At 34.7% G+C, this 22,277-nt stretch overlaps 1 protein-coding gene across 1 annotated transcript in view; it reads right to left on the minus strand.

Moving 5' to 3' along the window:
* The window catches only part of AHI1 (Abelson helper integration site 1), a 282,116-nt gene that overhangs the window by 43,145 nt on the left and 216,694 nt on the right, over window positions 1–22,277 (minus strand). Inside the window, 1 exon segment of the mRNA XM_074187648.1 lies at window positions 1,239–1,307. Within this exon segment, the coding sequence (XP_074043749.1) occupies window positions 1,239–1,307 (69 nt within the window).

The following is a 22,277-nucleotide window of genomic DNA, read 5'->3' on the forward strand; positions in this document are numbered from 1 at the left end:
AATTATTAAGTGTCTGAGGTTGGATTTGAACTTATGTAGTCCTGACTCCAGGGCCGGTGCTCTATTCACTGCACCACCTAGCCATCCCAGTTTTTTTTTTAATGAGAATTATTTGGTGGGGGGGAGGTATTTCCACATTGTCCCTATTATTAGCTTTGCTTAATCTATTTTAATGAGTTATCTTTCTCTGTCCTACTCACATTTATCAACCTATTGCTCAGTGTTAGCAGGTTGAAAGTTTTACTTAACATATTTATTTATTTATCAGTTTTCCCCTTCTCCTTCCTTTCCCCTCCTGCTGAGTTAAATCATTCCCTTGCTCCTTTTTCTTCAATTTCCTGTTAGGTTTTTCCTTTTTCCTATAGTATTTTCCCACATGTACTTTATTTACCTTATATTCTTCATCAGTTTTCTTCAATTTTTCTCTAATTTGATTTTCTAGTCTTTGATTAATAGCATGTATTCTTATATTCCTCATGTAAATAAAGTTCCAAAAGTGTCAAATTGAGTTCTCACTTTTAATCAGTTTCTGCTACTGCCTTTGTACCTTTCATTTCTCTTGTTTTAAATCCTTCTGTTGTCTCTTTGACTATACTCCTCTATTTGCTCTTCTCTCTGAGGAACTCTAAAAGTTAGATAAGGGATATCCCTTTTAGTATTTATTAATGGGCTTAATTTAGCTATACCTCTATATTTCACCTCACCTTTACCATTGGTCTATCTACTCACCCATTCTGGAATTTAGTCCTACAAAATACAGCGATTTATTCTTAGAAGGAATTATGCAGTACATGCCATATTTCAGACCTGTTTCTCCAACATAATTTGTCCTCTTTCTTTAAATTTTGTTTTTCTATCTGTCCCTATTGTACTTAGAAAATTCCTTCTGCCTTTTTAAAAAACAGACAAATTAGTCTTTCTCTTCTTATTTATTTTTAAAAAATAATCTGTAGAAATGAGGTATTCTCCACCATACCCCTCACCCACACCCTGGCAGTTATATTCATTTACCCTTCTTTCTTGTATTTCTGATGCTTGGATTTTTTCAGGTAAATTATTCTACTCATTTTTTTTAATGGCTCTACAGCCAATTCTGCCTATGCCATACTTTCTCATTATAACTTCCCTTAAAAATAATGACAACAACAATAAAAAACAAACAACAGCAACAATAAAAACCGCAAGGCCGAATAATAATAACAGATAACCTGTAAACTGAATATTTGTGTAATACTTACTGTCTCTGGACCTGGTGATGAACTATCTGTTTCTATCCTTTTAGTTAATGATACTGGAGACTCAGCACTCTAGACCAAAAAAATATCATTAGTAAAGTATGAAATTCCAAAGAATACATTACTTTTAAGCAACATATAACTAATAAAGATAGTAACATATAGGAGAAAGAATATTTAACTAGAAATCTAAAGATCTGAGATGTATGGGTCAACAGACAAATTAATTAACCTCTTGGTCTCAGCATCCTCATCCCTAAAATGAGGGGATTGAATTATAAATATTAACTGCATGTCTTTTCTACCCCTAAATCTTATAATCATTAAGAATACTTCTATATCTAAAAATCTGTGTATTTCTCTACAAACAGCTGATGATATTTGTCCTTCTTTCTCAAAGAAAACCATGACATCAAGGAGGTGATGCCATGATATGCACATGAATTAAATGTGAATGGGAGGTTGCTGTGCTAAGTCACCAGCCTCACTTTATCCTCTGGATCCAGGCACCAGAGGATGACTGGAGATGGCCCTGGACTGTAATGTTTAACAAAGAAAATTCTGAGTTGGAAGCACTGGATAAGGAAGAATATATACCTGATTTTGGTATGATTAGACCACCAAATAGTATCATCACTGACTTTACAAAAGAAAGTCTTATAAAGAGAAAAGTCTAGATAGGATAATAAGGATTTCCCCCTAAATTTTGGATCTACAACTCATGTATTCTTTTGTTCCAAAGAGTCCCTATGAAAAAGCTTTAGGGAATATTTATGGATTTATTCTGAACTTGACTTGACCTCTAGTCTCTGACTGAAGAGGATGCTTTTTTTATTTAAATGCTCATTTTCCATCATATGATTAGCACTGATTAATTCCTTTTATTCTTCTACCTTTCACTCACCTAATTTGCTACAGGGAATCATTATTTTAATCAAATTAGACCTCAATAAAACTAGAAAACTAAACATACGTTCTTTACAGATATTTCTAAAGGACTTGGAACAAATCAAATAGAACAAAAAAATAAAAAATAAATACTAATTTATGAAACAATTTGCCCAGGTTCTGTAGAGTGGGTTAAAACAGATTTAAAGGAGGGAAAAATAAGAGGAAGTATTTTTATTCAGACGCCTTCCTTTAAAAGAACAGAATTCTGAGATATAAGTTAAAACTTTTGCTTTTTCATGGGCTAGTATGTGGAAATTTTTTACTGTAATTCTTTATGAATGAGATATAAAATATTAACTAAAATTATATATATATATATATATATATAGAAGACAATATGTTCTGCTATTTGACACTCATATTAGTTTCACTTTACTTGTCTTGGCTATCTCCAGTGACATAAGAATATTTTCACCATGCTCAAACTTGAGGAATCAAATGTCTTTTATTATTATTATCTATTCAATGTGTTGTTGCTCACATTGCAACTAGAAATTACAGATGGTACTTTCAAGAAGATTTTCCTAAATCTTTAGATTCAGTTCACTGTTTAAAGTCAAAAAACTGAATATTCACACACACACACACACACACACACACACACAAACACACACAGAGCCCTCCCAAGTAACAAGCAAAACTGCATCACAGAGGCATTTATAAGAATGGACCTAGTCTAAAAATAGCAATTCACTCACTGGAAGTACTTCAGGAACCCATGGTAGATTTGATTTCAACCAAGTTAATTATGATTTAAATGAACACAAATTAGAAAATTTGATCGCATCAGTTTTTCGCAATGAAAATAAATTTTTACTTTTGAAGCTATAGACACACATATTATACAGCATATATAAATAAATCATCATAATTTGACAAGGGTAAATGAAGTCTCTATTTTCAAAAAAAGAAGAAAACAGGGGTGGCTAGGTGGCGTAGTGGATAAAGCACTGGCCTTGGAGTCAGGAGTACCTGGGTTCAAATCCAGTCTTAGACACTTAATAATTACCTAGCTGTGTGGCCTTGGGCAAGCCACTTAACCCCGTTTGCCTTGCAAAAACCTAAAAAGAAAAAGGAAAAGAAAAAAAATCTGCAAACTACAGTCCATTGAGCTTATCTTTGATTCCTGAGATGATTTTAGAACAGATCATCAAAGAGATAGTTGTAAATATCTAAAAAGGAAAAGAGTGGTTACAAAGGGTCATCAAAGTAGATTCAGGAAAAAGATCAAGCCAAAATTGTTTTTCAATTTCCTTTTTTTGTTAAGATGATTAAACTAGTAGATGAAGGGAATGCTATGGATGTAGTTGTCCAGATTTTTGCAAAACTTTTGATAATATATCTCATATTATTCTTGTGAAGAAGATGAGATGTAGACTACAATTAGATGGATTTAGAATATTTGGATGGTTAGATTCAAAAGTAGTTATTAATGGTTCAATGTCAATATCAAGAGATTTGCAGGTGAAAGCCCTAGGGGGTCTCTACTTGGCCCTATGCTCAAAGAGTCAGCAGTGTGTTTTGGCATCCAAAAATGTTAAAATGATTTTGGGAGTCTTGGGATATGGAGGTGATGGTCCCCTTGTACCATAGCCTTGTAAGATCTTGCCTGGAGAACTAGGTGCCACAAATTCAAAAAGACATTGATAAACTAGAATATATCTAGAGTAGGGCAATTGTAATGATGACAGGTTTTGAGTCCATTATATATAAAAATCAGTTGAAAGAACTGGGCATATTTAAATTGGAAAACAGAGTATTCAGGATTTGTATAGCTATCTTCAATGGTCTGAAGGGCTTTCGTATGTTGGAGAAATGAAGACTTGTTTTGTTTGGTTCCCAAGGAGCAATGGAAAGAAGTTGAAAAGAGACTAATTCGGGCTTAATGTCAGAAAAAAACACAACTTTGGCTCCTTTCAATTGTTTTTCCTCAACTATACTTATTACTTTTTCTCATCTTTGTACTTAAGTTATCAAGGGTAACAGCAGGGAACAAGCAGGTTTTTTTTTAAAAGTGAAATTTTATTTTTTCTGATTATTAAATATTTATTTTTTCTTCCTCTTAGTCCAGCTTGCCTGTAGGCCACCCCTAGCCCTAACCAAAAAAGAAAACAAAATAAAATCTCATAACATCTATCTATCTATCTATCTATCTATCTATCTATCTATCTATCTACATATGCATATTTAATCTATCATGTCTATTCAGGAACTAGGCAGAAATTTTTATCTTTGATTTTATGAAATAAAGTTTGATTACTGAATTGATCAAAATTTTAAAATGTTTATAAAAAAGTTCCCTTTTTCAATTTTGGAATAACGTAAATTGTTCTCAGGATTTTGCTTACTCTATATGTCTTCCCAGGTTTCTTTGCTACTATCTCTTTCATTATTAAAAGGCTTTTGAAAAGGTTATTTGGCAATATACAATGTCTTTCTCATTTCCTTTCTATCTCACAACTGACTGACAGGTATAGCCTAGAGAATGTAATAACTGGTTATTCTAATTGATTATGAAAATAATTGACTCAATATATAGAATGGTACATTACAGGTTGTTTAAAAACAAAATGTTTCCCATCAAGATCATTCTCCATTACTGTTGATATAGTAATAGAAGAACTATTTAATAACCCTCTGATAAAAATATTAAGTGAAATCTAAAATAATGAAGTAGGTGCTTACCAAAAATATTTGCCAGTGTAATGGAAACAATCCAACACAGAGTTCAGGTTAACAAGATCAATCATCTATTGATGGTGTGATCCTCCAAATGCTCCTGTTTTGGTAGCAATAAGCCAAATAAGCCAAAATAAACCAAAGACAGTGCAGAGATCTGTAATCACACTCAGAGGTGTTTGGCTTGTTCAGTCACTCAGGAAAGACCAAGTAAATGAAGAATGCCTATTGCCTAGATTTCAACATGCATTTCAATAGCTGTATTTTTAGAGCTTGGTCAATAGTTTCGTATATTTGGATCAGACTACATATGTTAACCCTGAGCTGGGTCCAGAGTTGAAAAATAAAGAGGAAAGCACATTGGATTTCTTTTTTGGAAATTTCAAATATTCCCTAAGAGTAAAAACTAATATTTTCTAATACATTTTTTTTTTACTGATACTGCTGTGTGGCAGTAAGATCTGAAATATCATTTCCTACAAAGAACTAATAATAATAACTACCAAAAAAGTGCAAAGAGGAATCTTGAGAAACAGGAGCAAAAGAATTTATGAAAGAAAAGAAGGTAAGATATTCATAAGGTGAGAGTGATGGATAGCAGGAAGAAAGGCAGAGCTCCTTGGATATTTTAGTGATGTTAGAAAGAGGGGAGGAGAGTCTCTAGTACATAGGGTGGATTTTTTGGAAGACATGGATAAAACTAGGTAGGCATGGATGGTTTGACATCTGCATCACTGGAACCAACTAAATTGATGAGATGAAAGATTCATTTAAGTCTTTGTGAATTGGGAAAAAGCTATCTTGATATTTAATGTTCAAAAATGGAATAGTTCAGATGTGATAGGGGTCTCCTAACATGGGGGGCTTTTTTTTTCAAGGAGAGAGTAAACAATCATAACTTTGTAGTGAAGTCCTTTCAGGTCTTTTCCAACTCTCAACTTCTGTGATTCTCTTATCTTTTTCATAATTAGAAGATAATTTCACCCATCTCATATTAAGACAGTGATTTATGAAAGCTATATTCACAAATATACAACTCTAGATTTTCTGAATATTCTGATCAATTATTACCTTTGCTTACTTTTCTTGTGTTAACTTTGACATTTTTCCTTTTTATAGGATCTCTACCTTGCATCTTCTACTAATTTCATATATATGTATAAATATAAAATACATATATATGTGATCTGTCTATGTATCTATGTATCTGACTATCTATGTATTTATCTATCTGCCTCAGATATCTTTCTCCTCCCCCCTCCCAATGTGTAAAAAAAGGCCTGGAGATAGCAGGGATCTATCTAGCAGGAATCATCTAGCAGGAATACCTGAAAGCCCTTTACTTGCATTGAAAATCTATTTTCTTCTTGAAGGATTATATTCAATTTTACTAGGTAGGTGATTCTTGGTTGTAATGCTATTTCCTTTGCTGTCCAGAATATCATATTTCAAGCTCTCTAAAACTTTAATGTAGATACTGCTAAATTGTATATTATCCTGGCTGTGGCTCCATGACATTTGAATTATGCCTTTACAGTTTCTTGCAATATTTTCTACTAGGAGGTCTGGAATTTGGCTATAACATTCCTGGAAATTTTCAGCTAGTGATAGATCACTTTCAGGAGGTAATTGGCAGATTCTTTAAATTTCTATTTTACTCTTTGTTTGTAGGTTATTAGGACAGTTTTCCTTTATAATTTCTTGAAATGTGATTTCCAGGTTCTTTTTTTTATCATGGCTTTCAGGTAATATAATTTTTCTCTCCTTGAGGTCAGTTGTTTTTCTGATGAGATATTTCACATTTCTACTATTTCTTTCATTCTTTTGGTTCTGATTTATGGTTTCTTGATATTTTATTAGGTTCTATTTGCCCAGTTCAAATTTTCATCAAATTATTTTCTTCAGTGAGCTTGTGTACTTCTTTTCCTATTTGGCCAATTCTGCTTTTAAAAGTATTTTTGGGAGTGGAGCCAAGATGGTGGCTTGAAGGCAGGAATTCCTGGAAATTCCTTCTCCAAAAAACTCCCAGAGCAGTCAAATTATGACTCTAGCCAAAATTTAGAGGGGTAGAACACACAGAAAGTCTGGGCAATATAATTTCTCAGTCCAAGCTAACTTGGAAGATCCACAGGAAAGGTCTGTTTCATTGGGACCAGAAGCTGTATGGCAGTGGTAAGGGGATAGGGAGAGACTGCAGAGGTCTCTCTGTTATCTGTGGGGCAGGACTCTGTTGTTTGCCTACACTCAGATTCAGGTTGCAGTCTGGGGCCTCATACTACCATAGAGAAGCAGGGACCTTCCTCATAGCTCCAAGGCAGAAGGGAGTGCCTGTGGTCATCTGCATACCAGAGAAAGGGAAAGAGAGCAGTCAGACCTCTCATAAGAACTTGGAGGAATTAAGGTCCTGTGGAGTGTCCCAAAGCCTTAGAAGTGTGGTAAATTGGTCAAAGGCTGAAGGAATGATCAAACAGAAGAAAATGAAGAATCTGACCAGAGAAAATTACTTTGGTCCCATGGAAGATCAATATACACGCTCAGAAGATGAGAAAGTTGAAGCTCCTGGATCCAAAGCCTCCAAGAGAAACAAGAGATGGGCTCACACAATAGCAGAGCTCAAAAAAAAGACTTTGGAAAACAAGGGAGGTAGAGGAAAAATTGGGAAGAGAAATGAGAGTGATACAGGTAAACCATGAAAACCAAGTCAATAGCTTAGTGAAAGAAATACAAAAAAAAAAAACTACTGAAGAAAATAACATTTTAAAAACCAGTTTAGGCCAAATTAAAAGTTTAGGCCAAATTAAAAAAAAACAAACCAAAAGGCAAATGAAAATTGGCCAGCTAGAAAAAAGGAGATAAAAAAGTTCTATGAAGAAAACAACTCCTTTAAATGTACACTGGAACTAAAGGAAGTTGATGACTTTGCAACAAATCCAGAAACAATAAAACAATACTAAAAAATGAAAAATTAGAGGAAAATGTGAAATATCTTATTGGAAAAAACAACTGACCTAGAAAACAGATCCAGAAGAGATAATTTAAAAATTACTGGGCTACCTAGGCTAGGAAAAGAGCCTAGACTTCATTTTTCAAGAAATAATGCAGCAAAATTTCCCTGAGATCCTAGAAGGAGAGGGTAAAAATAGAAATCAAGGGAAAAATAGAAATCAAGGGAATTCACTGATCACCTTCTGAAAGAGATCTCAAAAGAAAAACTTTCAGGAATACTATAGCCAAATTCCAGAGCTCCCATATTACATGCTGCCAGAGACAAACAATTCACTTCCATGCTGCCAGAAACAGGATTATACAGGATTTGGAAGCATCTACATTAAGGGTTATGATATTCTGGAATATGATATTCCGGAAGGGATTTGAACCCAGGTACTCCTGACTCTAGGACCGGTGCTTTATCCACTGCACCACCTAGCTGCCACTACAACACACTTCTGAACAGTGACAGGATGAAAGGAGAGAGAGAACAGAATAAATGAGAGTGGGTAGGAATAGAATGGAGGGAAATATAGCTAGTAATTGTGACTGTGGGAAAAGGTATTAAAGCAACTTCTCTAGTGGACTTAGGATAAAGATGGTAGCTCATCCCAGAGACAGAGTCATTGGAATCTGAACACAGACTGAAGAACACTTTTTCTCTCTCACTATTCTTAAGCTTATCTATCTTTTTTTTTGCGGGGGGTGAGGGGTTTATGTTTATTTTCATAACAAGATAATTGTAATAATATAAAATAAATAAACCATAGAAGGAGGAAAAAAATTTAAAAAGTATCTTTCCCTTCAATACTTTTTTCCATTTAGTCAATTGTTTTTTAAGGTGCTACTTTCTTCAGTATTTTTATGCCCTTTTTACCATTTTCATAATTGTTTTTGCATCACTCATCCCCCCCTCCAGCTTTTCCCTCTACCTCTCATACATGATTTTTTGAGCTCTTTGGGGAATTCTTTTTGGACTTGAGTTCAATTTTTTTTTGAGGCTCTGCATGAAGCTGTTTTGACTTTTTTTTTCTGAGTTTGTTCTTGAGCTTCTCTGTCACACCAGTACCTTTTTATGATCTGATTCTTTTTTATTGCTATTTGCTTACTTTTCTAGCTTATATCTTGACCTTCAACTTTATATGTTAAAATTGGGTTCTGTTCCCTGGGTGGAGGGTACATAGTCACACACTTCTGGTTTTCTTGCTGCTATTTTTCAGAGTTATTTCTAGGGGTCTGTAGGTTTTCTGTTTTTCCAAGGTAGTATGATCTCCTAGTGTATGCTCTGGTCCATGAGAGTACTCTTCTTTTCCTTTGAATCAGAGCCCCTGCCTTCCTATGGCACCAAATGCTCTTGGTCCTCATAACCATGAAAAAATATAACTTGGGTTCCTGTTCCCTTGTGGTCACTAGTGCTGGTTATGCTTAGTGCTCCTCTTCAAGCTAAGTCTGTGACCTAGAATTATATATGGGTGATACAATAGGGTCCTGCAGTCAGAGCCAGCAAATGATTCTTTATAATCTCTTTGTGACCAGCTGTCCACCCCCCACCCCTTACCATCTATGGACTGAGAGCTCCCGAAGCTGCTACTGAAGTTGATGCAGCCACTTCCAAGACCTGCTACTGCTCTTCCTGGGCAGGGCCCCACCACCACTCCATTGAGGTAGACCTTTCCCATCAATATGCTAAATTGTCTTGGACTGGAATTATGTCGTTGAAAACTTTCTTGGTCTGGTTGCTTCAGTCTTTGATTAAAGAGGATATTTTAAAATTGTTTGGAAGGGAATTTGGGAGACTCAGGTGAGTTCCTGCATTTATTTTGCCATCTCAGCTCTTCAGAAAGAGTGATCAGTAAATCCATTAATGTTGAGTGCCCAGTAGGTAGAGAACACTAAATTGTCTTGAATTTTAAGGCATATTGAAGATAAATTATATACTAAAGGAGAATTTTTAATCAGAGCTTCAGAGCTGGAATGGATCATCAAGTCAAACCCAGTCATTTCAAAGCTAAGGAAACTGAGATCAGAGATTCAGTTTCCAGTCTGAGATCATAAATGTAGTAAGCAGCAGAACTATAACTTAAATTTAGGTTTTTAAGTTCAGAGTTTTCCCCCACTTTAACACTAATCTAATGGTAGATACAGAAGACATAAGTAAAAGTAAAATATAGCAAATATCAAGTTGGAAGCATAGAAACACATGGTACAGGTAATTTTAAATATGAATATTTAATGATACATTTATAAAAGCAATACTTTGAGAAGAAAGAAACAATGAATAGTATAATGGTTACTTGAGAGATTGGAGCTAAATAATTAATTTGGAAAGATTTTTGGAGACTAGTCATGAATACTATTTTGAATGGCAAGAGGAATCACAGGCTGGGAAAGAGTCAAGGTTTTTTGATTGCTTACCAGGCATAGGTGAGTTAAATATTTTGCTTGCTATATTCCTGAGGCCTATTCAGGGAGAATGTAAGTCCATGATAGCTTTAGTAAAGAATATTTTTAGGTGGGGAAAGAAGGAGAAAAGGGAAGTCATCTTGACAAATTTCTTTTATTGAAGCAAGAAATATGAATTATGACATAAAAGAAGATGTAGGGACCATGATTGGAACTAGTTAATGACCAGATTTAAAGCATCAAATTTGATTCAAGAAACAAAAGTCACTCTGATGGGCATTATAAAACAAAAATGATTTTGGAAGGAGATGATTTTTGCTACCATGTATCTACTAGTGAAAGATTTATTTATTGCTGAATTATCTGCATATTGGCATTAAATGAAACCACTAAATATATAAGATGCATTCACTAAGTGAAAGGGAAACACACAGAAAAAAGCCTATCACCAATTCTTGGAGGACATTCATAGTTACCTTTATTTCTTATTCCTTCATTTGTAATCCCTGACTGTCTCTTCCATTCTTCAAACATCTGTGTGTGGCATGTGGGTAGCATGGTTTAAAGTGAGGCAGGTGCTTGTAATTTCCTTTCTCAAGGTCACAGGTGATAGAAAAACCACAGCCTTTAGGTCTCTTTCTACCCAAACCCTCAAGTCCTTTTTCCCATCCAGCCTACTGTTACTCACAGGTATTTTTCCCAACTGAACTAATAGGGTTAATTTCCCAGGCTTAATTTAAAGCATATACCCATGGTGCCCAAGCCACCAGAAACCCTACAGACACAAGCAAATGTTTATTGTTGGCCAGCAGTCCTGGCACTAGCAATTCTATGACTGTTCTGCCAATATTCACTTCTTTGCTCCTGATGAAGGAAGCCAATGCCACTTGGCTCCACATCAAATTCATGTCATCATAAATAGACCCTCACTGATGGAAGAAAAAACTTATTCTAACTTTAATGGACTATCCCCCCTCAGTGATTGTTGCAATGCCGTTTTCTTAAACCCCAAGCATTTCTCTTGATTCTGTCAGTAAATTTCTTCATCTACTTAACTCGAAGAAATAAAAAAATCAACCAAACAGAAAAAAAAGACCTCACACAGAGTTCTTCTTCTTCATATTCTCTACTCCCTACCTCAGTATTGCTTTACATTCAAAGAAAAGTTATACTGATGCCTTTTGCTTTTATATCATGATCATTTCTAGATGTGGTACTCCCAACCTCTTGCCCAGAAATGAATCCTTTCTCCTAACAAAGAAAAACAGTTGACTAAAACAAAAATGGCTGATTCTGTCAATGACATTCTGTCTACCTCAAGTAGTATCTACCTCAACAAGAGGGAGATCTGTTTTGTTATCTTTTCTCTGGAATCAAGTTTTGTCATTACAATAATTTGGGTTTCTATTTATTTTTAGTCTTATGATTTACAATTATTGTCATTTTGTGTACTGTTCACACAGTATTGCTGATTTCTTTTTTGCATCAGTTCACACAACTCTTCTCAGGTTTCCAAATGTCATTAAATTCATTATAAATAAAATTATCATTCAATTCTATTAATCTATCTTTTTACTCATTTTCTCCTTCTTTATCTTTGAGAAAAAGGTGCTCTTTCTTGCCCAGGCTAAGAAGAGAGAGAGAGAGTAGACAGACAAGTAGTTGAAAGGTTACAAGCAGCACAATCAGGAAACTGAGCAAAATGAAAAGTAAGGACAGTTACAAGAGTTGCAGCTAGGCTGACTACAGAAGCAGTCATCAAGAGGGGTAAGCATCATGGGGAAAGAGAAGCATAGAAAAATTCAGGGACAGTTGCAAAGCGATTGCAATTGAGTTGAATTAGTGAGGGAAGTTTAGTAAAGTAAAGAAGGTAATTAGAGACAGTTGTAAGGTTCTTGGAAATGGCTGGATCAACAGCAGCTAGAAAGGAGTAAGGGGTAGGGTTTATATAGGGGAGCAATGTGTGTTGTATATGTTGGGAAAGGGTAAAGGAGGAGTTAGGGGAAAGAGTTGAGGCAATTCCTATTATCTTGGTGGATTTGCATTTCAGTACCCTTTTTGAGGGGATAGCCTTTGGCACATCAACTTCAATTATCTTTAATTGAATATCAAAATATATAGGTTGGGAGCACCAATCTCCCCTTTCAGTAAGTTAGCTTGTGGTGTATAGGTTCCAGGTAGTCCACAATGTGAGCTATTTAGACCACAATGATGGGAATTAGATGCACACAGGATATGTAAGGCCAGCACAGGAGAAAACAATATTGGCACAATATTTTTCTCTACCTGATATTTCCTCTACTCCAGGAATCTCATTAATTTCTATGGATTAAAAACCCAAGACTATAAATATTTGTTGAATGATCAAAGAATCATCTCTATGAAGATTGTTCCTAAACTCTAGAAATCTATTTCCAATTTCTTTCCTTAACTCTAGTAAAAATGTAACATCAACTTCATGCAAGATTTCTTCCACTGGATGAGCTTTAAGTATCTGAAATTCAACCTGTTCAAGTCTTCCTACTAAACCTACACTTCTTCTTCAAACTTCTTGATTTCTGTTGACAACACTTTGATTCTCCTAGTCATCCAAGTTTATGACCTGGTTCAACCTTGATTCTACACTCTCCATCACCTCTCTGTGCAAAACTGTACAAGTTCCTACAGGCAATAAACCTCAGAGCAAGAATTTGAATGCATTCCTGGTCTTCTTTTCACTACCCCCCCCAATCTGTTTCCCTAACAACAGAATGTCCTAATAGAATATTAGGCAGAGACTTGTTTTGGGGGGGAGGGGGAGTAGGAAGTGAGTCTTTGCATCACCCAGTGCCTAGAATAATGCTTTGCAAATACTAGGCTTTGATAAATATTTGCTGAATTAAATGATAAAGCTGAAAAACTGATTAATAATTAGCTTCATTCCTATAGAATTCTTTCTACTAAGTGACAGCCTAGGCTAATAGATCAATAAGATAACTGATCAGGATGATATCACTCATCTGCTCCCTCTACTTCCCTTTCTAATAAAGTTCAGATTCCTTTGCCTGACATTTAAGGTATTCAATTTTTTCCAGTCTTTGATTCCTTCCATGAATGCTCCAGCCAAACCAGACAACTCTGCTTCTCTACTAGTCACTATGTTTTTGTCTCTCCTTTTGCTGGACCCATTCTCCTAAGCCTAAAATAACTTCACACCCTTGACTTGCCTAATGAATCCCTTCCCATTCTTCAAAACTCACTTCAGTTGCCATTCCCTCGGAGAAGCTGCTCTTGTTCCTTTGGATAAGTAATGACCTTCTTCCTCAAACTTCACACAATGTACTCTTAAATAACTTTATAAAAATTTAATATTGAGTATTATCAATACCTGTGTTTGTGTACTACCACCTAACTACACAGAAGCTGAGGGATTAACTAAACTCCGCATTTCCCTTAAGCATCTACAAGAATGTTCCACAAACAGGAGCTTATTAAATGCTTTTTTATGTTATTATATTTTATTATTTAATATTTATTATTTAATATTATTATATTTTAGTTAGCTAATGAATTATTCTACAAGTTCTATTATTTCTATGCAGGTGACTCTCTAATCTATTGAGCTCTAGTTATGTATCAACAACTATTTACTGGATGTTTCTGATATACTGTAGACATTTTAAACTCAACAAGTCCAAAATAGAACTCATCATCTACCCCAAACCCCAAGTTCACCCCCTCTTGATTTTCTCTCTTTCTGGTGAAGGCATAATCATCCTTCCAGTTACTCTGATTTTCAACCTCAGCTTTATTCTTGATTCTTCAGTCTGTCTCACATCATATATTCAATCAGTTATCATGTCTTGCAAAATCTATATAAAACTAGCTTTGTTTCCTTCTCTTTTTTGTGACTACCAAGTTAATTCTTTATGATAGCTTTCTAAAATTTCATATTAAAATGTTTGCATAGTTAATAAAATAAAAGGCTATCTACTCTATTGATATAACTGAAAAATCCATTGCCACACATAGACAGGAGTAACTAATTTGTTGTAACCTATATCAGAATGTTGAAGTTCATCCTTTAAACTTTCAAATGCTTGCTGTAAGCTCATCCTCCAATGCATTCTCCATGTAATTGCAACCAAACTGATTTTCCTAAAGGGGCAGGTCTGACATTTCCTTTCCATTACTTCATTAAATTCTTAGAGTTCTCCATTAGCTTCAAGCTAAAAATTTATATATATGTATATATATATATATATATATATATATATATATATTGTGTATATATAAACTCTGTACATCTATATGGATTTCAAAACCTTACACAGGGCACCTAGGTGGTGCCTCAGTCACTTACTGGATGTATTATGTTGGGCAAGTCATTTAACCACAATTGACTCAAAAAACCCTCTCTAAAACAACAAAATGAAACAAAAAACCCTTGTACAATCTTGTCTCTACCTACCTTTTGTACCTAATTGAACATTATTTTATGGTCCAGTAAAATTGGTCTTGCTGAAGCTAGCTGTTCCTCAGATTAACACTCCATATTTCATCTCAATGCCTTTATGCTGGAGACAAGCTAGAATGTACTTCACACCTGATCTCTGCCTTTTAGAATTCCTAGTTTCCTTCAAAACTCTACTCAAGCTCCAGCTTCTTCATGAAGCTAGAAGTTCCTGAAATCAGAAGGAACTGAGTTCAAATTTGACCTCAGATATGTACTAGCTCTGTGTCTTGCGCAAGTCACTTAATGTTTGCCTCACATTCAGGGTTATCTCTAGTTGTCCTGATTCATATCTGATCTCTGGACTCAGATGGTTCTAGAGGAGAAAGTAAGGATCCTCACTCTCAATCAGGATCTCCTGATCCCTGGATGCTAGGACCTTGTATGTACTCATTATGTACATTGTTGCTTAGTTATGCATTCTTGCCCTATTTCTTGGCAAAGATCCTGGAGTGGTTTGCAATTTCCTTCTCCACTGGATTAAGTGACTTGCCCAGAGTCACACAGTTAGTAAATGTCTGAGATTGGTTTTGAACTCAGGACTTCCTGGCTCTAGCTGCCTTTTCTTTTATGTACATTGTAAGCTTATGATTTCTTTTGTATCCCCAGCACCTGGGAAACAGTAAGTGCTTGGTAAATTTTAACCGATTGATTGATAGTAGAATGGGTTAGCAGTTAGTGGGTTAGCATCTTCAGCAAACTGCTAAGGGATGATTTTAATGGTGGTAATTTTGGGCATGGTAGCAAAAGAACCATTTAGGTAACTGGGCAGGCCATAACTGATGCCTGAAGTAATCAGAACTCATTTAGCATGTGCTTTCTGATGATGACAAATAATAGTAGGAATTTATGATCTCCAGGGTTATCCGAAGCTCATAGTTGGAAAAATGCACATTTACATAGAGATAAATGACTTACACACAGATTTCCTCATAATAATTCAAAAAAGTAGGCAAAATTATTTTCATTCCACTCTTTAAATATGGAAAACAGGCAGAAAATGGTTAACTAAGTGGTCCAGGATTGCATGAATTAAATATAGAACCTGTGGCACCATCAATTCATCCTTCAATATTAATACCAGTATTTTTTCATTTTACCACACTATACTTCAGATAGATAAATATGGTGGAGGAAAAAAAGAATATTGTTTTCTATTTTAAGATTTCATAACATCACTATCCTTTATGGTGTAATGAGTCTAAAAAAAGTACTAATTAAATATGCACAAGAGAAGTGATGATAGTTATGAGAGAAGCCAGAGAGAAAATGATAAAGTTGACTATAAAAATGGGTCACTTCTGAATCTGAATTGAAATTTCCAAGTCTGTTTAAGTAAATTCTCATTCAAAAATATCTTCAGAAAAGTTGATTCCAAATTTTGCAACAGAAACAATTAAAGTGAGAGAGCAATGGGAAAATCTTATGATGGTTTTAAGAAAAACACATAACATCTAGTTTCATTTTTATGATTTAAAATTGGTCTTATTTTATCTTCAATGTTCAATCTTTGACCTAATTATCTGTTTATACCAAGAATATATAGGATTAGTGTTTTCTCTTCTAGCTATTTTCACCAACATTCCATCTATTAGCTGGGGAAAGACAGAAAAGGTAAGGGGAGTCAAATAGCATGATGAAATGCACCATAGGAATAGAAAATTTTGTGAGCTTATCTTGGCATTCAAGTAAACAAATCATGGAATACAACAACAAAAGTAAAGCATTCATTAAACACCAACTATGTGACAAACCCTGTAAACACATATAGCATCTAGTCCCTATTCTTAAGAAGCTCACATTCTTTAAAAATAAAATATTTATTTATTTATTTTTGAATTTTACAATTATTCCCCAAATTTTGCTTCCTTCTGCCCACCCCCCCCCACAGAAAGCAGTCTGTTAGTCTTTACATTGTTTCCATGCTATACATTGATTTAAATTAAATGTGGGAAGAGAGAAATCATATCCTTAAAAAAATGAAATGTAAGAGTTAGCAAGATTACATAATAAGATAACTTTTTTTTAAGTTAAAAGTAATAGTCTTTGGTCTTTGTTCAAACTCCGTGATTCTTTCTCTGGATACAGATGGTATTCTCTATTGGAGATACCCCAAATTGTGCCTGATTGTTGCATGGATGAAATGAGCAAGTCCATTAAGATTGATCATCAACCCCATTTTGCTGTTATGGTATACAATGTTGTTCTAGTTCTGCTCATCTCACTCAGCATCAGTTCATGCATATCCCTCCAGGCTTCTCTGAATTCCCATTCCTCCTGGTTTCTAATAGAACAATATTTCTTCATAAGGTACATATACCACAGTTTGCTAAGCCATTCCCCAATTGATGGACATTCACTCAATTTCCAATTCTTTGCCACTACAAACAGGGCTTTATGAATATTTTTGTACAAGTAATATCTTTACCCTTTTTCATGATCTTTTCAGGGTATAGACCCAGTAGTGGTATTGCTGGATCAAAGGGAATGTACATTTTTATTTTACATTATTTCATTATTATAAATATTATATATAATATAAAATATTTATTATTGTAATATATATACTATAACAATAATTATTATTATAATACATTATTTTATTTACACACTTTGGGGATAATTCCAAATTGCTCTCCACAAATGCTGGATGAGTTCACAGCTCCACCAACAATACATTAGTGTCCCAGATTTCCCACATCCCTTCCAACATTGATCATTGTCCTTTCTGGTCATATTGGCCAGTCTAATAGGTGTGAAGTGGTACCTCAGAGATAAGAAGCTCACATTCTAATGGGAGAGACAAAACATTCTAATAGGAGGGGGCAAGAGCGATTAGAGAAGGGTGATTTGTTCTGGGAAGTCACAGGGATAAAATGTCGACTGACATGATATTACCAGAAGCAACAGTAGTATTGATTTGATTACCATTTCAAGTAAAAAGGTGGTAAGTGTGGGGGAAAGGCGTGGCAGGGCAGATTTCAAGAAGATGATCAGAGTTGGGCTGGATGGGATATGAAACATGCTCTTTCTTGTTCTAGTTTGAGGCTGGCTATAAATAGTAGTATAATGGTAATTCCTAAAGTTTCCTTTTAAACTTCCCAAAGCAATCCGTTTCCTAGGTAATTCAACTATAGTTTCAATTTATCTTTTGGTTTTTTTAGGTAGATGGGACAGATTAGTTGAAGCAGCAACTTGGCCTGTGGGAGGCACAGGAAGTGGCATGTACTAGACCAGTCAAACCACTACCACCACTTAAACCATTATCTCTCATCAAATTGTGATGGAGACAGCTTGGACCCTGAACCCAAGAACCCTAGGAATAGCAGTAGGTCCAAGACCTGTTTCTAGCCTGACACCTATAGCCTATTGAGGGGAACAAGACCTGGAAGGAAAGGGCCCAAGTTCCTTAACACCAAGCCTTAACTGATTATCACTGATGGTCAGGTAAGCCCAAGATCTTAGGCAGTGTTAGTGTCCCACTGATCACCAGTCCTACTCTCAGCTCAGCCTGGTTCCTGAAGCCACTATCCCTTGTGAAGATCAAGCCCCAATCCCTTAGCCATCACCGAGAAATGGATTCATGCCACAAAAGTCCTTGGTCTTAAAATGCTTCAAACTTGGAAAGAGATATTAGTAACAATGACATCTGAAAAAATACATTATCACCTTCACCTGCCTCTGTTCTATAAGAACTATGGACCTGTGACATTTGACTTGCTGCTGAAATTTCCTCTATGTGTTAACCTCCACCATTGAATGTGGGCTCACTGAGATCAGGCATTATCTGTGCTTTTCTATTTTTATTCACAATGCTTTGCACATATAAACCCCTTAATAAATGTCTTTTCATTCACTCATTACTAAGGGTTATATAAATAATTTTCATAAATGATCAAGTGCTACATTGATTTCAAAAAGGAATTTTTGATCATCTTTCAGAAAAAAAGTTTAACATATTATAGCATAAAAATTTTATATATAGGTAAAATTTATATAATCTAAATAAATATTCAATAATAAGATGTAAAAATGAACTTAATGATTAACATAAAAACATATTTGGTAAACTTCATGTCTTAAAAAACAAAGACTTTACTTATACTTTACTATACTTATACATCCCCAAAATCTTAATTAATATCAAACTTTAATAGCTTATAACTGCTCTACGACTTTCGGGAAAATGTTAATAGGAAACTGCTGACAGTCTTGCTAAGGCATTTTAATAAGCAGAATAATCTATCTTTGAAATTACCAGTAATTACCAGCTAAATTGCCAACTAAAGTTATCATTGTAACAATCTTGGATCCATGCTACTTAATATTTTTATCAATGATTTGGAAAAAGTACATGAATGCCTACATAGACACATTATATATTCACGTGTATTTGTGCATGATGTTTACTGGGAGACACAAAGTTGGGAGAGATAACTAGTAGAAATAGTTGACAGAATGATGATTCAAGATAATTTGATAGAATGTATGTAAGGGACAAAAATAAAATGAAACTCAACAGGGATAACTGAAAATGGTCAATTGCATAATGACATGATAGAAAAGATCTCTTTGGGGAGCAAAGAATATGGATAAGTTTTCGGGTAGGCTAAGTCACTGAAACCCTGCAGATGGTTATCTGGAGGACATGGTCAAATATCCTCAGTTACAAGTGAGTGTCTTTTCCATATGATCCATAGATGTCTTTGCCTGTCTATACTTGCCTGGTCTTCTTTTCTTCTCTTTTTTGTACAAAGAGATCCAGGCCTCCAGGGAATGTTTAAATAGAAATGATAATAACAATAATAACAGCATTTATGTGTGTCTTAAGGTTTGCTAAGTGCTTTATCTATATGATCTCATTTCATCTTCACAACAATCCCAGTGAGATTGGTGCTATTATTATTCCTATTTGACAGACTGGGTAACTGAGACTGAAAGAGCAGAGTCAAAGGCCACACAGTATTTGAGATCAAATAAAATAATTTATCTGAAGCACTTTGCAATCAAGTTCAATGCAAATATTAGCAAATAGTAGAACCTGGTAGGCACTGATCCTGACATGGGCACAGGATGGAATGAGCCACTTTAACAATCAAAGAGCATCCAGTTTAGGTACATCTGGCAAAGAGCAGTCATAGAACTTATCTAAGATTCTGAGTCCCCTTAGGAAACGAATAGCCTTAGGCTTTTTTGGTTAGGTCTCTGGAACTGTGGGGTGCTGAAAGCTTTGCTTCCTCCCTCTGGTGAAGTATTGCCTCACAGAATCCACAGATATTCTCAGGTGTTTATTGCGGCCACCAGGATAATTTAGGGGAGGGTACAGCCACATATTCAGTATTTTTAATGGGTAAGAGGAAATGAAATGGCCCAATTTGCTTATGATGACTTTGGGAAAAGATGAAAAGTAGGGTTCAGAAGAAAAATAAAGAACTATGTGAATTTATTTCACTGGTAAATTTAAAACAAGATTTAAAATTGAAAAAAAATCCAAGAATATGGTAAAAGATAATTTATACATATTCTTTGACCAAAGGGCAGGCCATCTAAGTAAATCAAAGAATCTTAAAAAAATGACTACAAGTTTATGGGATTAAAGAATATTGATATAAATGCTATACAAAATTATAAAGCTTATCTAAAATATAATCTAAAAGGTTTTTTCTCATCTTTTTTTAAGAAATAAATTTAAAGAAAGGTCTGAATTATCTAGTCTTTGTGATATCAAATTGTTTTATGTTTGCTACTTATAGGTGCCCAGACCTTAATAACATTAGATGACTAAGAATTTTGCATGTAAATCTGAATTTTAAATAATGATAAACAGGCCTTTTCTGAGTTGCAACTTTTCCTGAAAATGAAAACTAGTTGTTTTATGACTTGAGTAATAAGCCTTGAAGTTTATCAGTTCCTCCCCACCCAGCAATAGCATACAGGAAGAAGATGGCAATGGGTTTCATTTTATGATTTTTGTGAAGGTACATTCAATCCTGCTGGCACATTATAGACTTTTCCTGCATCAGATGAATTACTGAAAATTATGTGCTTCTTTGAGGCTGCTAACAATGTATGTGAACTGCTGGATTTATGTTTAAATGAGTTGAATGAGATTTTACTTTAAAATCTTGAAAAATATTTCTTAAATATATATATGAATAAATAAAACCATTAAATATTCTAATATTGTAGTCATATTGTATACTGTACTAGAGTAACAGAAAATATGAAGCCATGGCTTTTAATTATCATAAAGTCAAAAGGTTTCAAGTTATGTAGATAGTATGTAATGTTCTGATCCAGACAACGCAGTGGGTGGTATGGCTTAACCACACTATGATCTAAATCAATACTTTTCTGCATGAATTTCATTAATAATAGGAAGTATCAAAACATATTACAAAATGTTTTCAGAACAATAAGACTGTTTATGTAAGTTTCTCTTAGGGGAGAGCTGGATAGTGCATAATTTTGCCTGTAAACCTACCTTTAACAAAACAAGAAAGATTTTACAAAGGAAGATTAAATCTATGCAGCTTCTTAGCTGGTTTTGTCCAATGTATGAAGTGATACTGAATCATCATTTTAAACTTCCAATAAGTTAATTCAATTTTTCTTTTACAGTATGAATAAAGTGAAATTTGTATATGGGGACTGTATTTTACAATTTTGCATTATTAGCATATAATATTAAATGGGGGGTATTTCAGAGGAAAAGATACTAAAATTAAGGTTTCTTGCAAAAATGAGACTTTAGCTGAGATCTGAAGGAGACTAGAGAAGTCAGGAGACAAGGTTGAAGAAGTAGAGAACCAGGTTTGGGAGAAAGCTAGGGAAAATGTCCAGAATCTGGAGATGAAGTGCCTTTCCTAAGAAAAAAACCAGGGGGTCGGTGTCACTAGATCAAAGCATATGTGGAGGTGACTTATGTAAGAAGACTGGAAAAGTAGAAAGGGGGTCAGGTTTTGAAGATGATTATACCAATACTGTTGCTACATAAATCCGCTTTTTTCTTTATTTAAAATCACAAATATGGGGACGGCTAGGTGGCACAGTGGACAGAGCACCGGCCCTGGAGTCAGGAGTACCTGAGTTCAAATGTGGCCTCAGACACTTAATAATTACCTAGCTGTGTGGCCTTGGGCAAGACACTTAACTCTATTGCCTTGCAAAAAAAAATACCCTAAAATCACAAATAACTTCTAAGTTCTCATATTATATTTAATATAATTACATGAAAAATGAGGAACCAGTTATGTACATATTTCTTTTTAATATATTAAATAGGAAGGGCACATATGTTTTTAAATTTTGTTCCCAGTGTAAAAAACATGAAAAAGACATGAAAGACACTAACATTTTTATAAAGGTTTCCCTTTTGAATTCAGCTGCATTTCCTTTTTGATTTGCAAACAACTTCTTTACTTAAAGTAAATATAGATGTCCCATAGTAGTACTCAACTTAACTATTAACTAAGTTTTACACCAGTCTTCCAGGGTTCAGATAGTGACCTTTTCTCTCATTAATCTGG

Source organism: Macrotis lagotis, chromosome 5 (genome assembly GCF_037893015.1).
Source record: "Macrotis lagotis isolate mMagLag1 chromosome 5, bilby.v1.9.chrom.fasta, whole genome shotgun sequence".
In the NCBI taxonomy this organism is placed as follows: domain Eukaryota; kingdom Metazoa; phylum Chordata; class Mammalia; order Peramelemorphia; family Peramelidae; genus Macrotis; species Macrotis lagotis.